Genomic DNA, 25668 nt, shown 5'->3' with positions numbered 1-25668 from the left:
GCAGAAGGTACAGAGATTTATCATACACTGCAGACAGGCACGGCCTCTCCGTTAGCAACATTCCCCACCAGAGTGATCCATTTGTTACAACTGATGAGCCCACATTGATGCATCATTGTCACCCAAATCTATCCCTTTTTTAATCAAGAAAATTGTAATTTTTCTAGAAGTCCTACCCACCACACTTCTGCTTATTTCTCATTGGCTCGTGCTGATCTCACGACAACTCCTGGCTGCAAGTGTTTCTGGGAAAATGATTACTAACATTTCCAACCCGGCAAAATTAGGTCAGGAAGAAGGAGAGAGTACCCAAAATTATACAAATCTTGAATAACAACTATGGTGGAGAAAGTACCTCTAAGACTAAAATATCTATGGTGGCGATAAAATGGTGTGGGATTTCACAAATTGTTTTTTTTGAAGTGTCACACACATACAACACAGTATACTAATCTCAGGGATACAACTGATGCCTGTTAACATAGCTATGTTTGTGTAACTACCACATAGGTCAAGATATAGACCATTTTCAACACCTAGATTCCCTTCGAGACCTCTCCTCAGCAACCACCTCCCCTTCTGACATAACCACTATTCCAATTTCTACCACTTAGCGGTATTAACCATCACAGATGTTGGAAGGAGAACAAGTGATAGATGGAGAGGAACAACAGGGAAGAAGAATATGGCAGAATTAGTGACTGCTTTTGTGATATTGCTTTCTTTTGCCTCTTAAATTATTTTAATTCCATTTTGAAAACTTTCCTTTCAAAATGTCATCAAAAATGGAAGATAGAAATTTTGGTTTGTATGAAGTTGATATATGCCGAAATCCAATCAGGGAGGATAGGATTCTACAATCCCAAGTACCAGTGGTATAAGATAGAATTATATTTCTCTGTCATATAAAAACAGACTGGAGATATGTAATCCAGGGTGGCTGGGATTGTGTTTGGCAGTCACAGGAAGACTTTGGAGACCCATCCTCCTCTAGCTCTCTGCTCTACCAATCCTAGGTTATCCCTTGTCCTCATGGTCCAAAATGGAAGCTGAAGTTCCAGCCATCACATCTGTGTTCCTGGAAGCAGAATAGAGGAAGGGAAAAAGAAGTGTTTACCCTTTCTCAATTTAATAGACTTCTTAGAATTCCCACACAATGTTTTTGTTAATAACTAACTGGCAAGAACTCAGTCAAATGAGCACTACTAGCTGCAAAGTAGGCTGGGAGTCAGCCCTTTAACTGGGTGCTATTAAAAATCAGACTTTTTTGCTAAATGAAGAAACTGGTCATCTCTTCCAAGTTGTACTTTTACAACTTTTACTGATGAGCTCTCTAGAGCTCCCCCAATTCTGAGCCTTTGCACTGCATCCCCAAAGGCTTGGCATAAGCCAGGAGGAAGAGCACATCTCAGCTTACATCATCCAACCTGGCCTTCCCAGGGAAAACCTCATCAGATGCGAGAGAAGGTACCACCTGGAGCATTGTAATCAGCCACAGTATTCCCTGGCTCTGTGGCCCCCTGGGGTCCCTCTTGGGGTTGGATGAATATAATTCAAACCAAGTTCCAATCACCGTGGTCAGTTTTGTCTTAGGGACAGAAAATTAGATGTAAGCATTCCATTAGCACCCCAGCCAGAAGTCACTGGTAAAAATTTAGATGGCATTTATTTATATTTTCTTTAACACAGTGCTATCTGTTTCCTGGTGAAAAAACTTATCCTCAGCACTGGGGTATTGGATCCAGGAGCCCAGTTACCAAAGTAGCAGCCACCCCACGTGGCAGATGGAGGGAGGGTACCGGCTGTTCAGGAAAGCCGTGCTGCCGTATCCTGCAGCACTGGTCCAGCCAAGAGCCGTGGGCCACAGAGGACGCAGCTGCGGAGGCAGAGGCAAGACAAGGTACAGGCAGAGCTGGGTTTTGCACAGAGGCATCTCAAATGCGCCACAGGCCGTGACCTTGGCTGCCTTGAAAGGGTGGAAGTGGCAGGTCTGACAACGTCCAGCTAAGGACCTGAATGAGGCTGCCAGACCTGTCACGGGGAAAAGAAGCGTGGAATAAGTGAGTCTCCCAAGAGTTCTGCTTGAATTGGGAAGAATTAGGATAAGACATCTCCCTTGTTTTATGCGCCTTTTCCCCATGCTTAACCAGTTGAGTGTCTACCATGTGCTGCTTTGAAGCCTCTGAAGGCGCCATCTTTTCCACTTGCTGATAGAACTGTTAGTGAAGTTCCTTGAAGGCATAAAGAGTCACTTGTCTGATTTCCCACCCTGTGTCTCAGGGAAGGGCTGACTCCTTCCTCACCCCGATTCCTTTTCTTACAAGGGTGTTGATGTTTCAGTAGTGCCCTCCTGCCACATGAAGGTGAGGCAGTGGTAACAAACATGGCTGACTGTGAGCTGGCCCAGGACCAAGTTCCACCTCACCCTCCAGAGAAGGGTGAATTTGTTTTAAGGGCAGAGAGGAGTTTGGTGGCTCTTTTCTCAGTAAGATTGTCCCTGCACTGCCCTTGGCAGTGTAGGATTACAGCCTGTGCAGAGAAAGCATCTCTTGTCCTGACGTCCCAGCGGAGATCTCTAGGCTGGCCCTGCTGTCTCAGAGTGGTTAGGCCGGCTGCGCTTGCCTGCAGCTTGTAGCTGAGGCTGGGGTCAGCCCTGCTTGAACCACAGCAAGTGAGAGTGGGCAAGGGCCTGTTCCCCAAGTGCCACAGGAGGAAGTTCTATGCTGGGCCTGCTACATTCATGTCCTGTGCGATTCCCAGTCTGCATTGTGATGCTCCCTTTTCTAGAAAGTGCCGTGGAATGACCAGAACTGACAGTGACCTTGTAATGGCTCACCTGTCTCCACTCATTTTGTTTACTTCAACTTAAAAAGCCTGGTACTTTCAGTGTTACCAGGAACCACTGCCTTGCACTGCTTGTCTCTGGTTACCACATACCAGTGTGTCTCAACACATCTTTTGAGAACTGCTGCATTGGAGAATCAGCTGAAGGGAGAGACTTGCCTGGCTGGCTAGGGATGGACAGACCCACTGGGTGTTCCTGCCGGCCTGGCACCAGCACAGACACCAGCCTGCATGCACATCCAGACCCCAGCTGCTCGTCTTCGCCACTGTCACCATCAGATTGTGCCCAGAGCAGCACCCTCCTCTTCTTGCTCCAGAGGTCCAAGTGCTGCTCTGACATGCACCCCTACACCCCTGCTCCCCAGAGACAAGCAGGGCTGGGGTGGCCCAGTGCTCCAACTGTCAGGGCTTCTGGGGGGCCGCTGGTCTCTCCCAGGACCTCAGAGCTTTCCCATCCACAGTTGTCACTTGTCAGAAAGGAAGGGCATGAATGGAGCCCCCCCTGAGACCGTCGGGCACTCTGTATTTCTCCCCAGATATCTGCCCCCATGACTCGAATCCATTTCCCCCAGAGTCCGAGCTCTGACTGTTCTCTCAGGCCTATCTTTACCCCCAGGACCCACACAACCCCTACTTTCTTCTGCAGAGGGTCCTTTCAGGTCATTTCTATTTACTCTCCAGCTGTGGCTCGCTCCTTCCTTCTGTTCTTTCTTCACCTCCCTTCCTCTCCACCCCCACTGAGCACTCTACCATCTGACAGTTCCTGTTCCTTTCCTGGCATGATCCAGCCAAAGCACATGCATCTCTCTGATTTTGCATCACTTGGCATTCCTTGGCCAACATAGTACATTTTGTAGAAATTGGACCTCCTGGTTTTCAAGTTCAAGGCCCCAGCCAGCCTGGAAGAGCATTCTGGGTCCAGCTGGGCCCACAAAGCCCACTGCTGTGTGGGGAACCAGGCTCAGCCCTTGCTTGCACACATTTTCTTTTTCCCAGGTTCAATGCCTGGCCTCCGGGCCTCCTCCTCCCTTCTCCCCAGTGTTGTCTCCCTGAGCTCATGGACCCAGGGCAGCCCTAGGCTCCTCAGATGCTCCTGAAAGTCTCTTGGATTCCGCAGCTGAGAGCAGATGACAATCAGATCGGGCACTTCATCTCTCTGTGAATGACGGGCATCAAACAAGACAGACATGGCTCTTGCCTCCACGGAACTGACTCTCTAGAGGGGGCAGGGAGAATAGAGCAGTGTCTAATGAGTGTAGAAGATAGTTTATTGTTGCGGCACAGTCCAAGAAGGAAATAAAATAGGATGACGAAATAGAGTGACCTGGGATGGGGGAGTGTTTTAACTGAGTGGCTAGGAAGTGGACCCAAAGGGGTGACACTTGAGCAGAGGCCTGAAGACACTGTCTACGTGAAGAGCTGGGGGAGGAGCACTCTGGGAAGATGAGGCAGTTTGTGTGAAGACCCTGGGGCAGCACAAAGCTCCATGTGATGGAGAAACTGAAAGGAGGCCAGTGTGGCTGGGGCGGATGATGGTGAGGGAGAGGAGGGAAATGAGGTCAGAGACAGCAGCGCGCAGAGGGAAAGCTCATCCTGTAGGCCTCTGCAGACCACGGGGAGGAGTTGGGCTTTCTGCTCAAACTGGAGGGTTTCAGCAGAGATACTAAGGGATCTGGTTCGGGCTTTGAAGCCCCCTCTGGTTACCTGTTGGAGTGCAGGAGTGTCTGGCGCTACTGTCTGCCAGAGCTCCAGCTTCCCCAGGCATTAGGGAGGTCCTGTGATTTGGGCACCATGAGAGGGCCTGGCAGCTGTCATTTATCTGCCCCTCCATTGTCTCCAGACCTCACTGTCCTCTCACACAGGCCCACCTTCTAGACTAGTAGGAGCAGAAGGGAGAGGCTGCTCTTTGTGTCTCTCAACTTCCCTCGCATCATTTTCCCTTGCTTTTCTCTAGGTGTTCGTGCTGTTGGGGCTTTGAGTGAACACCACAGACTCACTGCGGGGACACGTGGGAAGGTGGAATGCTGCTGTCCTCCCTGGTCTTGTTCTGCTGACCTTCCGGCCCACCCTGGCCAACACTGAAGGGACCATGGGCTGCATATAGTCCAGAGGCAGCTTGATACTGGAGCAAAAGTGCCACCCCAGGATTGCCCAGATCCTCAGGCCCCTGCAGTCACCTCCTTCCTGCCCCTGGTGGCCCAGGGGGCGCTCCTGTTCCGCCCCTCTCCAGGTGGTCAGCCTGGGTAAGCAGGGGGAGGCAGCAGAGGCCCCAGCAGGGAAGACCGAGCTGGGAAGACCGAGGCCGAGTCCTTCCTGCTTTCACCAGCCAGCTGCCCTTCCTTCCTCCTTTTACAGCCCAGAGTCTGACGTGGGATGAGAAGCCTGCAGCCCTGCCTCTCAAGTATCTTGGGAGAGAAAGAGTGGCGGGGCTGTTTGGGGAGAGAGGGTGTGGGATGGGATGGAGTAACTAGTTTGAAAAGGCCTATTTCATATTCATATTTCATAAAAGGCCTATTTGGTATTTGAAAACCAAAGCTAAAACCAGATGTTTTTATGATATGGCAGTTGGCCTTTGGGTGATGTTTACTAACAATGGTTTAAGAGGTGCTGACAGGCAAGATGGCCTCTCAAGGCAGCTCAGCAGAGAGTTGTTCCCAGGACTTACTTAGGCGAAGCTCCAAACTCCTCTGCCGTACTCCGTCCCAGCGTAGGGGCGCCTCCCTTGCCGTCGCCATCCATAACTCACACGGGAACGTATGTAGCCTTGCAGAGTCATACGCATATCCGATCTCGGTCCCTTCCCGTTGCTAGTCATGTGTTCTTCGGCAAGTTACCTAATCTAAAGTGGACCCACTAAGCTCCTAATTTCAAGGGTGAAGAGCCTGGACTGGAGCCAGCCATGCAGGTCAGAATCCTGGCTCTGCTACTTGTTAATGGGGAAGGGTACTCACCCTCTCATTCCACTACCCATTCTGGACCTCATTCTACAAAGGAGGAAAATAATATATCTACCTTGCAGAGCTGCTGTGAGGCTTGAAATGAATATGCATAAGTGTGTGTGCACGTGTGTGGATACATGTGCACATATGTATATGAATGTCTGTGTATGTGTGCATGCCTGGCACTTAGCAAGCCCTGAGAAGTATTGGCTGTTACTATTACTACTTTATTTTTGTTTAAGGTAAGGCTAAATGATACATGAGAAAAATTAGCCAACTTTAAAAAAATCCAGAAGGCAATTATACACAGGCGGTATACGGACATAGTAAAAGTTGATACCAGTGCTTGCTAATGGAAGTGAGATGGTAGGCCGGGCCATGGTTCCGTCCTCTGCTGCACCTCATTGCCTCCCACCACTTCTCTTTGATCTTCCCTTGCCACTTCTTTTCTTTGCTCGATTTTCCAGCATGTGCCTCATGAAAAACCCAGCTCCTTAGGTCTCTTTTGAATTCTCCTCCTGCCGTCTCATCCTTTCTACTTCTCTGTCTAAAGAAGAATTATTCTCCTAAGGATGCCAGAGTCCCATAACCACTCTCCCCTCCTGTTCTATCACAGATTGGTGGCTCTCAAAGTGTGGGCCCTGAGCCAGCAGTGTCAGCCTCACCCGGGACCTTGTCAGAGACGCACACTCTTGGCCACCTACCCCCGGCCTGTTCAACCAGAAACTGGGGATGGGGCCCAGCAATTTGTGCTTTAACTGGCCCTGTGGGAGATTTCAGTGCACACCAGTGCCTGTGAGCTGCTGTCACACAGGAAGAGGGGGCTTGATGGCTGTTTTGGTTTTGCAACTCTGCAGTCCTATTCCAGTGGTCACGTGAAGTGGAAGTCTTGGCTGTGATCGGGACCAGAAGCAGAAGGGAAGCCAGCTAACCGTTCTGGCCTGGTTCCCTCTGGAAGCTCCCAAAGAAGAGGTGAGGGATGTCAGCTAGGCAGTCAGGAAGACAGGATTCTCACGTGGGCTCTGTCTTCAGCAGCTCTAAGGTCTTGGGGAGTCACGTAAACTCTCTGGGCTTCACCGTGGGCCAGAACCTGCTGTGAATAGAGTAGGATTGTTTGGGGGAATAAATGAGGTTATTCATGTGAAAACACTTTGCAAAATGGCAAATATGTCCCTGTTGTAAATTGTAACCAGACAACTAAACTCATTACAGGAGTAATTCTCAACACTTTTCTAATGGCTACACATAAGACAGATGATACAGCCATGCTGGACAGACTCCCAGAGCATTCCAGATGCAACTTCTCCATTCTTCTCCTGCTCAAGAGAGGCAATGTCAACAGCCTCTGAGTCAGAAGTTCCAATGGGCAGCCGAGATCTCTCTCTGCCCTGTGGCCGTGACCTTCTCTGTTCCCTCTCCCCTGCTCTTGCTGGGTTCAGCCCTCTGCGGTCTTTCCATTATCCTCTCTCTAACCTTGCTCTCCCTCTGGGATCTCTCCCCTCCCTGGTCCTGTCTGTCCCTTGGAAGTGAAGCCCTTGCCTTGTCCCCAAGAAGGTGCCCGGTCCCGATGTCATCTATTCCACGCCACCAACAGTCCTTTTCCAGAGCCCACACAGCCACCTGGGACCTTGCTTTATTCTGATTTTTTTCTTGGCCTCCAAAAGGAAGTCTTTAGGCTCTTTAACGAAGTGGTGATGTTGGGGCCACCTCTGCCTCATCTGGCTCTGCTCCAGGGTCCGGATTTACCAAGAGGGGCCAGTATCAGCAAAAAGTCAGTAGTTGCTTGCTTCCTGTCTTTCCTCAGAGAGGCCTTCTTTAGCGACTTCAGTTAAAGGAGTCTTGCCTCCTTATTACTTGGTTTTGTTTTCTTTATTGTGCTTTACCCAAGTCCGAAGCTGTTCTGTTTCTTTACCTTTGGTTTGTCAACAGCTCCTGGGACTGGGAGGTGCAAACTCAGGCTTGGTGCACAGGCTCTAGTAACAAGCCTTTGCTGTGCCTAATAATTAGAAGTGCATGCCTGGGACATGCTTTCAGGTTAAACCGACAAGTAGGTTTTTATTTGCTGCCTCTCACCACACCTTGGCCTAGAAATGAGGAGGAGGAGGAGGAAGCCACACTTATCAAAACAACATTGCTACCTAGCTCGGGTCTTTATTAGTTTGGTCATATAATCATCTAAAGTGCGTCTCATTCCTGGGGAGCCCAAGTGCCAGGCCTGAGGGGCGGGGCAGGGTCCCACAACTCCAGTGCCTTCCGGAAGATAGACTTCCTGAGGGCTGGTGGCTTCTTTGTCTTGTCCATCGTGATATGACCCACACCTTCAGCAAAGCCTACACGGGGTAGGTGCGCCATCAATACTGTTGGTTGAAGGAATGAATGAGAGATAAACAAGGAGATGGGCTCATGCCTGTATCACTGGACATGGGAGTGGGTCTTTGTCTTCCTGAAGCCCTACAACAAGGAGACCCCTTTGGGAGAGTCAGCACAGTGGTTTAGATTGAAACATTTACAACACCAAGTCCTCTGGAATGCTTCCTGCTCCCCTGGGACCCAGGCAGAAGCGTGAGCAGATTCAGGATCCTAGCAGTTAGCCCTTTGTTGCTTGTACCACACCCAGCTCTGTTGGACGAAATTCTCACAGAGAAGTGCAGGCTGTCCAATTCATTTTTTGTAGACCTGGGGCCACAGTGCTTTTCAGTTGTGAAGGCAAGTTGCAGATGAGCGTAGCAGCTCGTCTCCCACAGAGAAAGCCCTGTTCCTTGTAGGGTTCCAGCTACTAGGCACACGCCACAGGAGAAGCCAGAACCAGGGAGGATGCAGACTGTGAGCCACAGCCAGCTGGAGGCTTGACTGTCCTGAGTAGTGTTAGGTGCTGCCACAGGCGGCCATGGGTGGAGCCGGCAGGGCCTCACTCTTCCCAGGAGGTTGGCAGAGGGACCAGTGGTGTAGACAAGATGTAGATGAAGAGAACTGCCAGCCCTCTTGGCACAGACAATAAACACCTCTCTTGACAGTTTAAGCAGAAAAGGAATTCTCTTTTTAAAGGATTGTAGGGAGTGCTGAGATCTCCGGGATAACCCGAGTACCAGCCTAGGAGGCTGTGCCTGGATCACCCCCTTGGAGACACCACTGCCTCAGCCATTGGCACAGACCCTGCCCACACTGCACCCCTGCACCCGCCACTCCGGGAGCCGGCTGCATGATACCTCCCTCCCATAGTGGCCGCTGCACACATCCAGCTTTGCAGTGCCACTTTCACCTGTGTGTTTAGATGGCCACATGTCAGGGGGCTTTGGGAAAGCAGGTCTCTGCTTCTAGCATGGGGAGGCACAGACTCCCAGGAAGGTGTTCAGAGGTGCTAGGGGGCCAAAAAGAATGACTGTAAATCCCTGATGCAAAAGATACAATCAGCAGTCTTCCTAGTACCCAGCCTTACAGCCACAGCCAAGCCATTTCATTCTGTTCTCTGCTCCCTCAAAGCCCTGGTGAGTGCCTCAGCCAAGGAACATGGACAGTCCTCTGTACTGCTGGACCTCAGTCCCATGTAGCGGCTGCTGACTTTTGAGGAAGCTGGTGGAATAGGAGGAGCACTGAACCAGGGGTACCAGTGTAGGAATTCTGGTTCAGGCGTGGCCACTCTGGCTGTGCACCTCTGAGGAAGTCATTTAGCCTCTCTGGACCTTGGAGTCCTTGCTTATGAAGAGGGCATAAGAAGGCAACTTCATAAGGATTGTTTTGTGGCTCAATATGTGTGGAAATATGTGATGATATGTGTGTAAATACTTTTAAAACTGCATAATACATGTCTTCTGATTTAAGCAGTTGTGTTAGCCGGACATCTGATTTATTAAAGCAGCGAAGGCACTCAGCAGCATGCCCAGAGCTCTGTGCCAGGGGCTGGGACTCTAACCCTTGCATGTCAGAATGCAGATTAATTGGTGAAATTATTATACAGATGGCCTTGAATCTGCTCTAATTTATTTTTAAAATGTCATACAAGATATAATTCAGAAACATTATTATTACTGACAAATTATTTACCAACTGTTTGTACTAATATCATGATATTCTAGGTGATAAAAACTTGTCCCAGGTGATTAAGCAAAAATGGGAATTTAGTTGCTGTGTGATTGAACAGTATCAGGCAAAGAGGCTTCAGGAATGGTCAGATCCAGGTGCTTAAATGCAGTTGTCAGTCATCTGTTCGCATGTCTCAGCTCTGTTTCCCTTTGCCAGCTTCCTTCTTAGTCAGGCCTTCTCCAAGTGCTGGCAAAGATGGTGGCTCCCAGAAGCTCCAGGATTACATTTTACCCCTAACCACCCCGTGGGAAGAATTTACTTCTATTCAAATCATTCTAGAAAAGTTAGAAAGGATTGATTCCAAGATAGACTGATGTGTACATTAACCGAAGTCTGGGTTGCATGCCTTCCCCTACAGCTGGGTTGGGGCCAGCCTTTCCCTGTCCCCTGCCCCCAACCCCCATGTCACACGGACTGAGAGTAGAGGCATGGTTGACTAAAGGAAACTTGGGGTGTTGTTATCAGAATAAAGAGGAGAGGATGCTGGGCAGGCCAAACCCCAGGTGTCCACGCACTGCAGGCCACCACCCAGGAAACAGGCCCAGCACTGAGAGAGAACTGTTCTATCACAGGCCAGTGGAATATAGCGTTTCTGTGACTTTGAAGACCAGCTCTGCTTGGTGCCTTCCTGTCTTGTATAACCAGTCCACTAGTCACCTGGGTCCCCTTTCAGGTTCCTTGACCTTTTGCAATAGTGGTTTCACCCCTGCACTGGGACTGAACTCCTCACCTTGTCCCCCAGCTGTGACCCTGTGGTCACTTGGGCTTCTCACCTCTTTCCTTTTCTGAGTCAGATCCTGGGGTGCCTTCTCTAAAGTGGGCTTGCTCAGTATTTTGAATCACTGGCTTCATCCTGGTCCCAAGCAGACAGTTCTCAGAACTCAGCCCTCAACAGACATTTACCAGCCTGTGGGATACGTTACAGAGATACAGGTGCTCCTGCCACGCCAGGGTCTCCCAGGAACTGAGAACATTTACACTTGAACTTGCTATGTGTCAGGAAGAGGAAGGTCAATAGTTGAGCTTTTTCTCAGGCCACTCAGCCCTTTCTTCTTCCTCCAAAACTCTGTTCTCACAAATTTAATTGATTTCCTCTAGATCTTCAGCCATGATTATGCCTTTAGACTTTATTTCAAAATCCAGGTGTCCTGCATCACTTCTTCCCTGGGCTGAGGATTCCAAGTGAACTTGTGGGCTGCCAGTTTTCTCATGTGCTCCTTCCCTGGCCCTGGCTGCATCCTCTGTTTGGTCTATTTTCTCTAGTCAGAATCCAGTCAAATTGATTATTCCTCAGCCTTGCCTCACAAAACCTCTCTAGAATCCCTAGACTCATGAGCACCTAAGAAGAAAGTGGAGCCATGTATTGAAGCATCCGTGGTGGCCAGGGGTCCTCATGCGGGCCAGCCCTGTCTGAAGGCAGCATCTCTGATCCTGTCTCTGCACTGCCCCTGCCTTCTTACTTCTTTGCTGCATGAACCAACCATACAGACCCAAGGTGGCTCCAGTCCCCCTGGAAGCCATCTGACACCGACATACGAACATATGACAGACAGATTACGCTTTATCTCTGCACAAGATCTGTGCCTTGTTATCTCTGCACAAGGGTCTTGGCCCATGTTATGTGGACATACTCATCCACAGGAGGCAAAAGAGGCTGCACACTCATCCCCACTCCCCAGGACACTTGACTCCCCACCTCCCAGGACCCGCTCAGGATCCAAGCACCTTACTTTTCCTTCAGTCCATTGTCAATCTGTGCTCTCCTCCAGGACCAAGATTTTCTGGCCTCACAGTAACCGTGGGTCCCCGGCACGCATGCCCTTTCTATATAAACAACGGAATGCAGGGGAGAAATCTTTCTCTGATGCATTTAATTGTATGATTTTACCTTTATGCTTTCCTTGAATGTTCATGACAATCTGGATTTGATTAAGAAAGGTGAGAGGTGGGGAGGTGGGCCACTCCCTTACCTCCGTAGTCCTGGAGAGGTTGTCCGCCCCACTGTACCTCCCCACACTCCATGTGTATGTCTGGCATATATGCCAATGTGCTGGGTTACTTTGGGGGTCTCGGGCCTCTTTGCAACTCCTTTTCCTGCTGGCAGGTAGTGCCTCCCTGGCCTGTTCCCTGTCGTTCTTCATCTTGTGTCAGCTGCCCTGGCCAGAATTGGAAGAGCTGGTGGGAAGGTGGGGGCTTCTATATTGTGAGCCTTGTTTCAGAAAGAGCTGGATTTATGCTTTCACTTTGGAGAGGAATTTGGAAGCTTCTGATGAAACTAAAACCACAAATGCCTTGGCATCCAGTGTTTCCCTCCTGCCAGGGACTTTCCCACATGTGTACAAGAAGGCATGCACAGGGGTGATCAAAGCAGCATTGGTAGGCTGGTGACATGGGAGATTATCTAATGTCTGTAAATAGTAGAATAGGAAAAGCAAAATGGCCTATTAATATGATGGCATTTTATGCAGCAGACATGCTACAATCACAGAAATGAATGAGATCTGTAAACTTCAGTGATGAGTATCAAAGGCACAGATGTCAAAGACATAATTTGGGGTAGAAAAGGCACAGATGCCAAATACATGATTTGGGGTAGAAAAGAGCTAGATACACAATGACTTGTACTGTGTTACGTTTATGGGCATTTAAGAAAACATGAAAGAAACCTAAGCAGTATTTGTGCACTCAAGTACAGAGAACGCTTCACCAGCAGGACATGGACAGGAAACAGCCTGAAGTTCCAAAATCATGTTGCTTCTGGTGAAGGAAATTCAGTGAGGGCAAAACATAATAGAAACATCAACTTCAAAAATCAGAAGAAATATGACTAGTCATTACTAAGTATCTACTCTGCATGATGGAGATATGCATATGTGTTATGCTTTTAAGTTTCCGTACTTAAAATTTTAATCCAGGTTTTAAAAATAATTGAAGGAAATTGGCTGCAACTGTGCTCACTGGTGAAATGACCTATCTTTTGGGTTTCCAGTGACTGAAAACGCAATTCAAACTGGATTAAGCTCAAGAGGGAGAATTTTTGGCTTTCAGATCTGAAAAGCCCCAGAGTGTATCTGCTTTAGGACATCAGAGGCCCGGACTTGGTTTCTTTCTCTTCTGCCTTCCTTCAAGGTGACTTCAGCCTTTCTCTTCAGGGCAGCCCCGAAGCAATGGGCCAGCATTCTCCCAAGGTCAGCTTGGCACAAGATGTTTTTTTTCTCCTAAATGGTTAAAAGAGAAGCACTGGGCTGGCTTTCCTTGGACTGGACTGAGTCACACACCCATGTGGGACCATCCTGTGGTCAGAGGGGACCTGGATGCTAGCCCTGGTCCTGGTAACAATCTTGCCCTGGAGTAAGAAGAGGAGAGTGAAGTCACTCCATCAAACCACAGCATACAGAGGGAGGACAGTGTGCTGTCACCAAAGAAGAAAGGGTGCTGCAAGAAGACCAAAGCAGCAAATGGTCACCTCTGATCGCCAGCTGATTTTGGAAAAGAGACTTCAGGGCACATTATGATACAACTATAATCTTCAAGTCCACCAACCACTTTGCTCTTCTCCACCTCCCTCTTATCACTCTACACCCTGCCCCGTAGAGGGGCTTCCTCATGGGAGTTATATTGCAAATGCCAGAGCTGGGCTTTTAGTAGACTTCCCGTAAGCCATCAGTTCTCCCCGCAAGCAGGGTGGGAGAATAGCCTCTGCCAAGTGAGCTGGTCTCAGAGAGGGATTTTGCAAGTAGGATGGAGTGGATGGATTGAAAATGCATGGTTAATGTAGTTTTGTCTTTGCCAAATAATGCTTGTTTAATGTAACACAAACTACAGACAAATAGCAACTCATTGCCAAAAGGGCAAAGACTATATTCAAAGACTGTAAAGGGGTATGGTGTCTTGAGCCCAGCTAAAGGAGAAAGCTCTCACATAAGTTTATGCAAACCAGGTGATGTGGCTTCATGTCAAAGTCCCTTTCCAGGTGGAAACTCTCCTTCCCCACCATTAACCTGAAAACAGAGGGGGCTGAAGAAACAATGCTAACGGCCTCTTCAAACCTTCCTTTCTTTCCCCTTAACACAATATTCCAGGAATCATTTACTTACCAGCAGGTGCAACAGTAGTTGCACTGAACTAGATTAGAGGAACCAGATGTTGTCAAGTATTCTAATACCCAGGTAGGCTCTGTGATGCCCCCCTTCCAAAATACAGCACACTAGGGGTGCTCATAACTTTTGCCTGGACAAGCTTTCTTTAATCTTTGCTGGCAAGGATCAAACACACATTTTTTTCAGGGTGACATAGGGCAAATATAATCAGTACTGAACTTTTGCCCTTCTCCGGTTCATACAACTTGTAAGATAAGAAATTGTACCTATTTTTTAATCAACATACTACCACCTAAGCATAGATGAAGTAATCCTGCCCCATAAAAAAGAAGAAAATTCCAGTTCAAAGGATCTTTAGAACAAGCTTCTTGATTAGCACAAAGTGATGATCACAAAGGCTTATGCAGAGCAATCATATCTTACCCATCTAAATGGGTTTGGTGGCTCTTTATCTTATGTTGGAATAGTTCTGGTTTTCACATTTTGTGTTTAATACCTCAGAAAGCTTTGCTTTGACCAGAAAGATTTTAAGCTCAGATCTCTGCAAGTTTAAGTGACATTACATTTTAACTGCAAAAGTTAACTAAACTTTGAAGTATTAAACATTTATACACCAGGTAGCATGTTTTATATATGTGCACTTGAATTCAGCATCTCCCACTTCACTAGAGCAATTCTCAAACTGGCTGATCTCAGCACTCCTTAATGCTCTTAAACATTACTAAGACACCAAAGAGCTTTTTTTTTTGTTTGTGTAGATTACAGCCATTCATATCTACTACCATATTAAAAATTAAAGCAGAAACACTTAAAAATTATATGAATTTATTTAAAAATCATCATAAAACCATTGCATGTCAATATAAATAACATATTTTCGCAAAAACAACCAAATTTTCAAAAACAGTCATGAGAGGAGTGGCATTGTTTTACATTTTTGCCGAGCTCTTTAATGTCTAGTTTAATAGAAGGCAGCTGGATTCCCAGATCTGCTCTGCATTCAGTCTGCCATTGAGATCGCATGTCGGGTAGCCACTGAAAAACTCCACTGTACATTTATTATTGTGAGAGAACGAGAGTAAAAAAAGCAAGTCACATCCTAATCTCATTATGAAAAGTGTGTTGACCCTACAGATCCTTGTAAAGGTCTCTGGGCTCCCCCAGGGGTCTCCCCACTGCCTTCTGAGAACTTCTCTAGAGGATGCCCATAATTGGATGGCTCCTGGATTGGTTTTCCTCCATGTGGTATTCAAAGGGAAGAAGGCGCAGAGGGAGGGAGGAGCCAGCTAAGGAACCGCTAACTTATTAAAATGTCTAAAAGAACCGCGAAATTCATAAAGCCAGCATATAATTTCCAACTCAGTGATATGAGAAATGAATATGAGAATCAAACAAAAAATAAATAAAACAACCCCAAAGGAAGGCAAGAGGAGAGAAAAAAGAAATCTTCAAAGGTGAGGGAAAAAGAAAGCCCAAACTAAGAAGGTGGATGTTTCATTTTTTCACTTAGATGGACGTGTTCACTGTGATGAGTCAGTGAACAGGCACACTTATTATTAGGCCATGCGTGGTATGCGTGTATATCTCAGTGTGTGACACAGTGTTGGGGATTGGAAACAGGACATAACTGCTAAGAAGTATCCTGACAGTTTATTCACACCTGCACTGATTCATCCTTCAAGGACTGTTCCTTCTCTTGCCCGTTTTATAGATCTGAGCCAGCAGCTGCTTTGACTTGGGTGCTGGTCTTCTGGGCTCACGTGCAGGATTTTGTCCTCTACAGACTCTTGCCTGTGTGGGATGTTCAGGCTGAGCACATGGAACCCACCCCCTTTATGAATCAGGGCCAAGGACAGAGCAAAGAGCTCTGCAGTGGATAAATGAACACTATCATCTGATAGATACTGAGTGGGGAAGGTAAAGAATTCCAAGGATAAAAGGGCTTGTGGCTCACCACGAAGCCGTACCAACCACAGACAAGGAAATGTCATCAACCCCGGGAGATAAAATGAAGACACTCACCCAATGGATGAGTTGGATTTGAGATGCCCACTGCTCTTCTTTGCCCCTTAAGCTAGGCACAGGAGAACTTGCCCCTGTTCTCTTCATTGTTCCCCCTTTTGAGTCCTCTTCCTCAAAAAACGTAGCACCAAGCTGGTGAATTTAGTCCTCTGTAAAATTGACATTGGATGTACTTAAGCTCTCATTTCCTCTCTCTGCAGCTGGCTTTCCAGCTCTTCCCCTCCAGTGCCCTAACAGTGAGGCACCCCAGCTCCGCAGAATCTGTATCCTTTTTTCGAAGGCTTTGCGCACCACTGAGGAGGAGAAATAGAAAATCAAGGGGTCGATGCAAGCATTGAGAGCACTGATCAACACTGCGCACAGCCGCCAGCTTGGACTTCCCTGCTGGAAGAACCCCACCACGTGAGACACATTGTAGGGACCAAAACACACCAGGAAATTGAAGAGGGTCACAGCGGCCAGCCCCACGGCTCTCCAGCGCTTCCAGGTCCCCACTTGGGCACGGGAGAGCATGATCTGCACGAAGCGCCAGTAGCAGAAGATGGTGACCACCATGGGGATGAGGAAGAGGATGAGGAAGAGCTCCAGCCGCACAGGAAGTACCACGTCCAGCTGCTCTTTGCTGAAGTTCTCATAGCAGACATTGTTTCCTTTGGCTGATGGTGGGTGAGTATTGTTGGTTGGTAAGTATTGGACAATGATCACAATGCTACAATGTCCAAAGGACAATACCCAGGCGACCACAGCACCAATCACTCCATACACAGGCCGGCGGGACAGCTTGTACTGCATGGGGAAAGCCACGCTGCGGTAGCGCTCGATGCTGATGCCCGCCAGCAGCCACGTGCTGCAGTAGATGCCACTGTAGAAGCCAAAACCCGTGAGGGCACAGAGTGTATCCCCCAGGGGCCAGAAGAAATTGTTTGCGGCCTCGATCATCTTGAAGGGCAGCAAAAGGAGCTGGAGGAGGTCCGCCAGTGTCAGGCTGAGCAGGAGGATGTGGATGGGTGCAGGGTGCGGCTGGCGCACCCGCCCCACGAAGGCCTGCAGCGCCAGGAGGTTGGCGGGGAGACCGATGAGGAAGATGATGATGTAGGCCAGGAGAAGTCCCAGGCCTCGGGGACTCAGGGCCATCCCCCCTGAGGACACAGAAGACTAGGTCAGAGTCCTGTCCGACTGCGGGTTTCCCAGCCCCGGACCAAGGTGAATCCATTCTCTTCCTCCCTGGCTGAGTGATTATTGCTGACCCTTCAGGCTAGTGCTGTTCTGCTTCGTGTGAGATATGCAGAGAAGGTCTCCTTGCTTCCCAGCCTAATCATTTCTTTAGCACCTTTCTCCTCTCCATTTTCACCCTACTGAGAGAGAGAGGGAGAGGGAGAGGGAGAGGGAGAGGGAGAGGGAGAGGGGGAGAGAGAGAGAGAGAGAGAGAGAGAGTTAGTTTCTTAAGAATTGTCCCAGAAGCTTCCTCAGGAAAAGTTCTGAGACCTCCACATCCCCACTCAAAAGGGCAATTCCAAGGGCAGTGACATCACCTCTCTTGCTCACCATTGTGTCCCTGATACCTAGAACTGTGCCTGACACATAGTAGGTGCTCAAAAAATGCCTGTTGATGGCTATTTGAACAGAGGGGAAGGAAATGGCCACTGCCTCACAAAGAAAGAGTCTGAGACTGTCTCTGAGTTTCTCTTCTCTCCTTATCTTTGCCTTTTCCTTTTCTCTCCCCAAGTAATACAGTTTGAACACATTCTCAGTTTCACCTCTGAAAATGGCAATTTGGTTGAAGCCCAAGAGAAAAGTAGGTTAAGCCCAAGGTGAGTCCCAGATGCCCAGCTTCTTGATTCCACACCAAGCCTTTCAAAGAAGCCTGTAAGTTTGGGGGTTATCAGAACGGTCTGACCTGGGCCAGGCCACCAGGATTCCAGGCCCGGCCACACCTCAGCTCATTCATGTGACTCAGGGCAGATCCCTCTAAGTCCTGTCAGCAACAGCTTGTTTTCCCTGCACCTCATGTAACCACTGATTTCCCCAGAACTATAGTTCTCTGTCTGCGGCCCAACAATTCACCCTTTCTTGCCCCCTGAAGAAAGCATTTATACATGAGATTTATGTCAATCAAGAGTAACCTTTAGTTGCCTCTAATGTATCATTAAAAGGTAGATATTCAAAATAAAACTTGAGTTATTGACCTATTACTGGTAACATAATGTGGGCGGCCCATCTAAGTAATAACATTCCCGAACTGGAGGATCTTGGAAGCAGAGGGCCAGGTGAACAGGGGGCTTCCCACCTGCTTGGGACTGAACTCACCTTTTGTTTGTCTCCTGCCCTCACCGGCGCCCCAGCCTTCACCAGTACCATCTCCCCAGTGACTTGTCCTGGCCCTGTCTCATCTCTGTGACCTCTTCCCTCGCCTCCTTGAAGAGGAAAAGGCTATACTCTATTCCCACTTCATTAAGTTTATCTATACGCACTCCTGTCCCATCTCTTCTTAGGGTTGTGAGCCCACCGGCCTCTTCCCTGGGCACAAGCAAAATTGGGTACCTTGCCTTTTCCTGGAGACAGACAGCTTTTCAAATACGTCAGGTCTCAGATGCAGTTGGAACCTTGTCTGACTAGACTGCCTTTTCCTCTTCCAAGAACAACAGGCTTTTATACCTGGAAGAGTCACGTGGTCAGAAGGAGGAAGGTCAATAGTTGAGCTCCTTTCAAGGCTGCTCAACCCTCTGAGTCCCCCGCCAAAGCCTGTCCCTACCAAACTCATTTTTCCCAGGAACCAGACCACAGCTATTCTTTTGGGCTTCCTCCTCCTGCATTCCATGTTAACTATTCTGTTTCCTTTCCATGGGCAATTATTCTGAACAATTTTGCACACACATCTACTTCCGGCTCCCTCTGCTCTTGCTTCACCTGTTTCTCCCCCACCTTTTCTCTCAAGGCCCCTGAACTGTTCAATTTCCTGATCTTCCCAGGAGGCTCCATCTGAAACTTGTCAGTGTCCTAAGCATTGCCTGGCTTCCTCTGGCCCATCAGGTCCCTTCTTATAGATGCCTTTCCGTAGAGCTGGACTATCCCAAGTCCATGCTCCCAGGACAAGACAGGTTCTGGGTCTTGCTGCCCCCACCTTCCCTCTCCAGGTGGGCTGCACCCTGCAGTGGCCACCGTCTCTTCTCACTGGCCTCTCACCGACCAGCGTAGGGTCCACACTGTTCCCTGGCGGTGTCTTGAGGTAGACATATGAAGCTATGGACGCTCATGAGGGATTCCTTACCTGCCAACAGAGACCTGTTCTTTCGCCTTGACCTGGGAAGAGCCATCCACAGCTCCTCCAGAAAGGCCCCCTTGTCACTTAGCTCACCACTCCACCTTGATACCCAAGTGGTCTCTCTACATTCCTGCAGGCACACCCATGTGGGGCCTGTCCTGACGGGGCACTGGGGGACTGGCTTTGATGTTGATACGCATGTGATGAAGATGACATAGTTACCTTTTGTTGTCTACCACGTTAGTTTGTGCCGTTTCATTGTCTGCATTTGATTGAGGGACAGAAACTTGCTGGAAGGCCAAGATTGCTGGGTAGGGTGGCTCTCAGCACCCTAGAATCCTTGAGGTGGGGCCTCTTTTCTCTGTCCCCATCCCGGCTCATGCAGGGGGACTGCCAGGTCAGGGACAGAGCTGCAGAGCCTCCCTTCTAGCAGGTGCTAAGACCATGGGTGGTTGCCAGGACCCCGAGAGTCTCTCAATATGCTTCCTTTCAGTTTGGTAAAGGGCAGTGCCTCCTGGGGTGAGCCCACCTCTTCCCCTGGGGTGTTAGTTTTGAGTCCAGGTAAGACTGGCTCTTCTGGAAGTTGGCTTTATTTTGAAGTTTGTCCTTAGAAAAAGCCTGACCTAGTCCCTCACAGGTAACAGGTACTTGAATACCTGTGGAGTGAAAGGGTGAAAGCTGGGTGTGCCTGCAAGAGCTTGCCAGCCGATGATACAGGCAGAGTGGGTAGGAACCTGCACTTTTTCTCTTTGCTCTTTTATCTCCTTTCTGTCACCCAAGTTACTGGTGTTGGTCACTGAGGTAGAAAGGGGATTTCAGACTAAGCTGTTTTATAGAATCTTAAGGCTTCATTGACCTCACACACAGTAATGACATGGGAGCAGGCAGTGTGACACCTGGTTTATCTCACCTATGTGATCTTTCAGATGGATTACGCCTGTGCACTTCCACCCCACGATGCCACCCCGTTACCGCCACTGGGCTTCCTGCTCCTCAGACGCCCCGGGCCCTTACTCTGTTCAAGGCATTGTGGTAGGTTCTGGGGATATGAGCAAGAGAGAGAGTAAACAAATAAACAAACAGACCAGGTAATTTCAAGTGATTTCAAGTGAACAAAGGAAGCAAAAAGGGACATTTAGAGAGAGACTGGCAGGGGCTTTTTTTAGAGACTGCCATCAGGAAAGGCCTGGGCTGAGAAGGGAAATTTGAATTGATGAGAAGGAACCAGTTGTGGGAAGAACATTCTAGGTAGAGGGAAGAGCAAGTACCAAAACCCTGCAGGGGAACAAGCTCGCTGTGTGGGAGGAACCAAAAGGAGGCCGGCGGGGCTGCGTGCAGCAGGCAGGGCAGGCTGCTCAGCCTGCGGGCGGGGTAGGAGCACACAGGGGAGGCACTGCTGACTTCATGCGGAGCCGCCTGGCCTCGGATGACAGCTGTCTGACCTGTCGATCGTATCTTCCTCCCTGGTCGTTGCCATGCCCTGATAAGCGGCTGCAGCCAGTCAGAATCAGGCACCTCCTCCTGACATCCTGCAGACACAGAGCGATTGCTGTCCTCTTCAGCACCCAGCACCGCAACGGGGTGAAGGTCAGATTTGGGAGCGCTGATGGAATGACAGGGAAACATTTTCAGATGACAGGGAACAGCAGTTTCCAGCCAAACTTCAGCAGCAGGCACCAGTGGGGAGGCAGAGAGAAGGGAGGACAGGGCCCAGCAGGGAGCAAGTCAGTCACTGCTCTGGAGGCCTTTTGGCTAGACCCTCCCCCCGCCCGCCCCATACAGCTCTGCCTACTGCAGTTCAGCGGTGCCCCATTGAAACAACGCAAACAGTTTAAGATCAAGAAAACTCATCTTCCTTCCACCAGCAGCTGCCTCTCCAGGCCCTGCTTCTAACATCTCAGAGGTTGGTCCCCAGGTTGCTCAGACCAAAAACCTGAGAGAGATCTTTGATTCTTCTCTTCCTTTGATATTCACTTCATTAGCAAATCCTTTCCACCCCACCTTCAAAATGTATCCCAGATCCAACCACTTCTCCTCACATCTGCTGCCACTCTGGTTCAGGCTGTCATCACCATCTCTCACCTCTGTTCCTCTGTCATCTCCTATCTGTTCCTGACTTCTCTTTTTGCCCCTTCCATGTGCTTTCCACACAGCAGCGGAATGGTCCTTGTAAAACATAGGTAGGCTGTGTCCCTCCTCTACTCAAAATCCCACGGTCTTCCCATCTCTCTCATCAAAGCCACAGTCCTTGCGGTGCCTTCATGTACTGTGCTGGCTTCCTGCCGCTCTGCTCTCTGACCTCATCTCGTTCTCCTCTCTCCCCCCCCCCACCACTAGTTACTTGGGACACTTCTCTGGGGGTGTGCAGTTTGATGAAACCTTTCAAAATGAAAAATCCTATACCATCTGCACCCTGAGTTTTTATTGTATGGATGGATATACTTTCCCATGTGCATGAAGAAGTAGGTTCATCACAGTCTTTTTGTTTGTTCTTTTGTTCTGTGATAATAGAAACTAGGAACATCCTCTTTCCATCAGTAAAGGGTCTGGTTAAATAAAAGCTATGGGACATCCAATCAGGAGAAATGCTGTGCATCTATTACAAAGAAGGAGGCAGATCTACATAGACCAACAGAGATCAGACTCTGAGATGCATTGTTAAGTGGAAAAACCAAGGTATAAGAACAATAGTTGTAAAGGAGAAGGAGACATGCTCCCCCACAGTCACGCAGCATTTCCAGAGGTGCCCCCATGATATAGCACCCACTGGTGGTGGGGGATCAGCAGGCAACAGGCCATGCCTTATGGGACTGACAGTCCCTGTGGCAAGACAGGCAATGGATTGATAAACAGATATGTATCATCAAGCCAGCAGCTCGGCTGGTGCTAAGAAGGAAGCCAGAGACCAGGAAAGCAGGGGTAGGCGCAGAGAGTGAGGGCACCTCTCAGAGGAGGTGGTATTCAAACAGACTCTTGCAAGAAAGGAGAATATGAGGTATGAGACTGTGGAAGGTGCTCCAGAAAGAGGGGCAGCTGGCCCCAAGATTAGCCAAAGTGTGTCGGAAGAGGTCAGGGAACTGAGGGAGGCGAGAGTCATGGGAATGAGGTCAGAGCAGTCGGCAGGGCCCAGATCGTGTGGGTTCTGTGGCCACGGTCAGGATGTAGAGTGACAGCCGTATGGGCAGAGGTGAGATGTAATCTGTTTCGCATTTCCAAAGGATCCTTCTGGATGCCGTGTAGGACTGGACTGTGGGAAGGGATACCCATGACATTGTCAGCAGCGGTCTGTCTCTGGGAAGGGGGTCTGGGTATTGGGGTGGGAGGAAATTTCCTGTTTTCCTGTTAAATTATTTTCCTGAGCATATATAATCTTAAAAAATGAAAGCAAGGAAAAACTTTCACAGCTAACATTTATTGAGCCCTGGTCACGAGCTCTGGTGCTTATCTCAGCCAACACCTATCATTCAGGCGAGATGGCCCATGTAAGTGGCAGCAGCATGGCCCACACCACCCAGCACAGCCTCTCCTTGTGCTGGGCCACCCCAGATGGGAGAGTGGAAAGGACCAAAGCAGACATAAAAAAGAAAAAGAGCCGAGCTACCGCCTTGCAGCCGCTGGATCTCTGAGCCCCATCCCCACTCCTACCGGGCATTACCCAGCTTCTGGGTTTCTGCCAGTCAAGTGGATGTCAGGCAACGTCTCTTCGCTCTTCTAATGCAGTTCTGTTTTGATGACTACTAATGGGTTGAGCATCTCTCAATAGAATGCAGGCTTTCTTAGCTCATAATCATTGTGCTGGACAGTGTCTCTGTTATGGCTCTTAATTGCAGCAACAGAGGCCAGCTCTCAATAATAGAGGAATTATATGATGAGGTGTTGAATGGCTCAGAGATTTGCCAGGAAGCCTGGAGAACCAGGCTTGGGGAATAAAAGAGGCTGTGCAGCCAGAACTGGATTAAAAGTCATGCCACTGACCGGGTCCAGTGAGGACACAGGGGCCGAGCACTCACACATGAACATGGGGCCCTAGAGCCACATTCTATTTGCCATCACTACTGCCACCACCAGAAGTAATTCTCCACTGCCCCCCACCCTCCACCCCCTTCCTTGTACCACTCCGTGGCCTCAGATTCGGAATTTGGCAGATGCACCTGACTAGCTAAGCATAGGAGGGATGCTCAGAAAACAAGGTCCCAGCATTTTTAAGCTTCTCTAGAGGGAGTTGGGCTCTGCTTCCCATTAAGACTCATACGTGGTCAGTTCAGATGCTAGGCAACCAAAGGATGACCTCTGTCCTTACAGCAGCAGAGCCTCTCGGAGGTCAGCAGGACCAGACCACTTCCATCTTTTGAGGTTCTCAGTATATGAGAAAAAAACGATCAAATGCTAAACCAGGATTTTAATAGCACAGCAGCATTCTTCACATGAAAGAAGTTCTTGTATAGTTAGTTTGCTAAAGACTTTTAGGATTTTGTTGGTTTGTTTTTTTGACAGAATTCACTAAAGTGTAAAGTCAGAAATGGGCCATGGGTTTAAAGTCGGGTGCTGTCAGGATATTTCTGTGACTGTGTGTTTGACCTCAGCTGGCGATCACGTTGATGAACCGCTGTGAGGCCTGGGCCGGGTGACCTCCAGGCCGGTGCCAGGCCAGCCCTGTGTCCGCAGCAGCTCAGGGCTGCCACTGTGAGTGCAGGGCCCACTCTGGGCAACAGCCCTCATTACACAGGAGATCTGCTTATTCTAGAGCCAAGAGCTGCCCTAGATATTGTGAGATGCTGAATGCCAAGGAGGCACATTCCCTCAACCTGAGGCCATCAAAAATTGAATATAACCACATAATTGAGCGAGCTGGACTCAAGTCAACCCTAACTTTATTCCTCCCCTGCACTCCTTCCTACAGCTCGCATGGTTCCTTGGGGGCCATGGCTTCTCTGAACACTTGGTAATGACAAGTCCAGTCCAGTTTAATAATCACACAGCTACAGGCCAGCATAATACCGAAATTCCCAGTCCTAGTCCACGTAGCCCTTCTCCCTCCCAGCTCTGCCTCGGGTTCACAGGCTGCAGAGGATGGCCAGGGCATGTGAGATTTCTCTGCCTTTCCTCATCTCAGCTCAGCTCTTCTCCCACTCATTAGCTGCTGCTTTGGACCCACCTAGGGTCCTGCCCCATGGGCAGAGAGGAGGCACAGGGGCACAAATGTCCAGCTGGCCTGGTACAGTTATGACCTGGAGCTGATGCCCTGTGAGGGCCAACCTCTAGCACTGACTCATTCTATGGGGACTGTTCATGGGCTCCTGGACCCTCCCCAAGCTGTCACCCTTCTTGTGTTTCCCTTGGATGTGGGGTGCCTTCTCTGCTTGGCTACATTGGACTCACTCTCAGCCATGGGCATCCTCTTTGTGGGATCACGTTGCCTCTATAGACAGACCCATGGGTAGAATCATTTGTAAAATGACTCTAGGCTGGCTCCTTAACAAAAGCTCCTCATCTGGTCCAGGGGAGCCGCTCCCCTTCTCCCACTGTTAGTGGGACAGCAGGTCACTCCCACATGGCCTCTCTCTTGTTACACCTTGCCAAGCCCAGCAATCCTCTCGCGTTTTGATTTCTCCCAGCAGATGCCTGGTATCGGCCTTTGCGTCCTCCAAACTTGAGGGCATGCCAAGCCCTGCCAGCATCTGTGCTGAAATCCGTCTGTTGTGCATCGTATCTGTGAGCGGGCAACTCCCTGCCTTCCTCCTGCTGGGGCCAGAACACAGAGCCCTCCCAGCTCTCCAGAACAGCCCTCGCTGCCTGCCTCTTCCACCGCCCAGCTCCTTCTATTTGGCGTAGAGGTGGGTCTCCAGCTGGTGCTGACAAAACCGGTTTCCAGAGGTCCTCTGGATGGTAGAACACCTCCCACCAGGCGGGCATGCAACGGGCCTTGGTGTCTGTTGTTTGTCCTTGGCTCAAACGCAAAAAGCAAAGGTCTCCTTCGGAACCCTGTGTGTGTTTCACAGATGTGCCTTTCATGCCGTCATGTGTAAAGAAGGCAGAATGATGCCAACCCGACACAATGATTTTACAACTTAAAGGGATCGTCCATGGGGAAAACCTCATCCAAATTGCCAAGTGGTCCAGCAGCTGCACTGTGACGCCTGTTTGCCAGACAACCTCACAGGAAGCGCAGCGACTTTGCCCTTGTCAGCCACACTACGCCAGGCCTCCAGGGACGCCCGAGTTTCCAGCAGGCCTAGAGCACTGGTTATAACTTAACCTTCCCTCCTACTGAGGAGTGCTTGTGAGCCAGACTCCCGGCGCTGTGGGGACAGCCTTGGCTGGGCGCTGTTGTTTGGGAATTAGTTACCATGTTACAATTCCGCTCTCTAGCTGTTGTGGTAAGAGGTTCCCCCACAAAGCGTATGACACTGTTCCTCAAAGG

At 49.3% G+C, this 25668-nt stretch overlaps 1 protein-coding gene and 1 long non-coding RNA gene across 4 annotated transcripts; one reads left to right on the top strand and one right to left on the bottom strand.

Moving 5' to 3' along the window:
* Positions 1–14816: 14816 nt before the first annotated feature.
* LOC118933996 (free fatty acid receptor 2-like) lies at positions 14817–19642 on the bottom strand. The gene is made up of 2 exons (XM_057493018.1): positions 18527–19642; positions 14817–17337 (listed from the first exon to the last, which is right to left on the bottom strand). The coding sequence occupies exon 2, from the start codon at positions 17117–17119 to the stop codon at positions 16127–16129; it is 993 nt and encodes a 330-aa protein (XP_057349001.1). The 5' UTR covers positions 17120–17337; positions 18527–19642; the 3' UTR covers positions 14817–16126.
* On the top strand, positions 16572–25637 carry LOC130681014 (uncharacterized). 3 transcript variants are annotated; one of them, XR_008994052.1, is made up of 4 exons: positions 16572–16651; positions 20174–20279; positions 24863–25081; positions 25247–25637. It is a non-coding gene; the product is annotated as an uncharacterized LOC130681014 (long non-coding RNA). The 3 variants fall into 3 exon arrangements; XR_008994050.1 differs by having other exon boundaries at positions 24863–25637; XR_008994051.1 differs by lacking the exon at positions 16572–16651 and adding an exon at positions 17111–17188 and having other exon boundaries at positions 24863–25637.
* The last annotated feature ends 31 nt before the right edge of the window (positions 25638–25668 follow it).

This window comes from Manis pentadactyla, chromosome 15 (genome assembly GCF_030020395.1).
Source record: "Manis pentadactyla isolate mManPen7 chromosome 15, mManPen7.hap1, whole genome shotgun sequence".
In the NCBI taxonomy this organism is placed as follows: Eukaryota; Metazoa; Chordata; class Mammalia; order Pholidota; family Manidae; genus Manis; species Manis pentadactyla.
Note: the sequence above shows the minus strand (reverse complement) of the source record. Positions and strands in the feature narration are given on the sequence as shown.

What these genes read in the sequence shown, in the direction of transcription:
- LOC118933996 (XM_057493018.1), bottom strand. Translation starts at nt 17,119, where the DNA reads ATGGCCCTGAGTCCCCGAGGCCTGGGACTTCTCCTGGCCTACATCATC.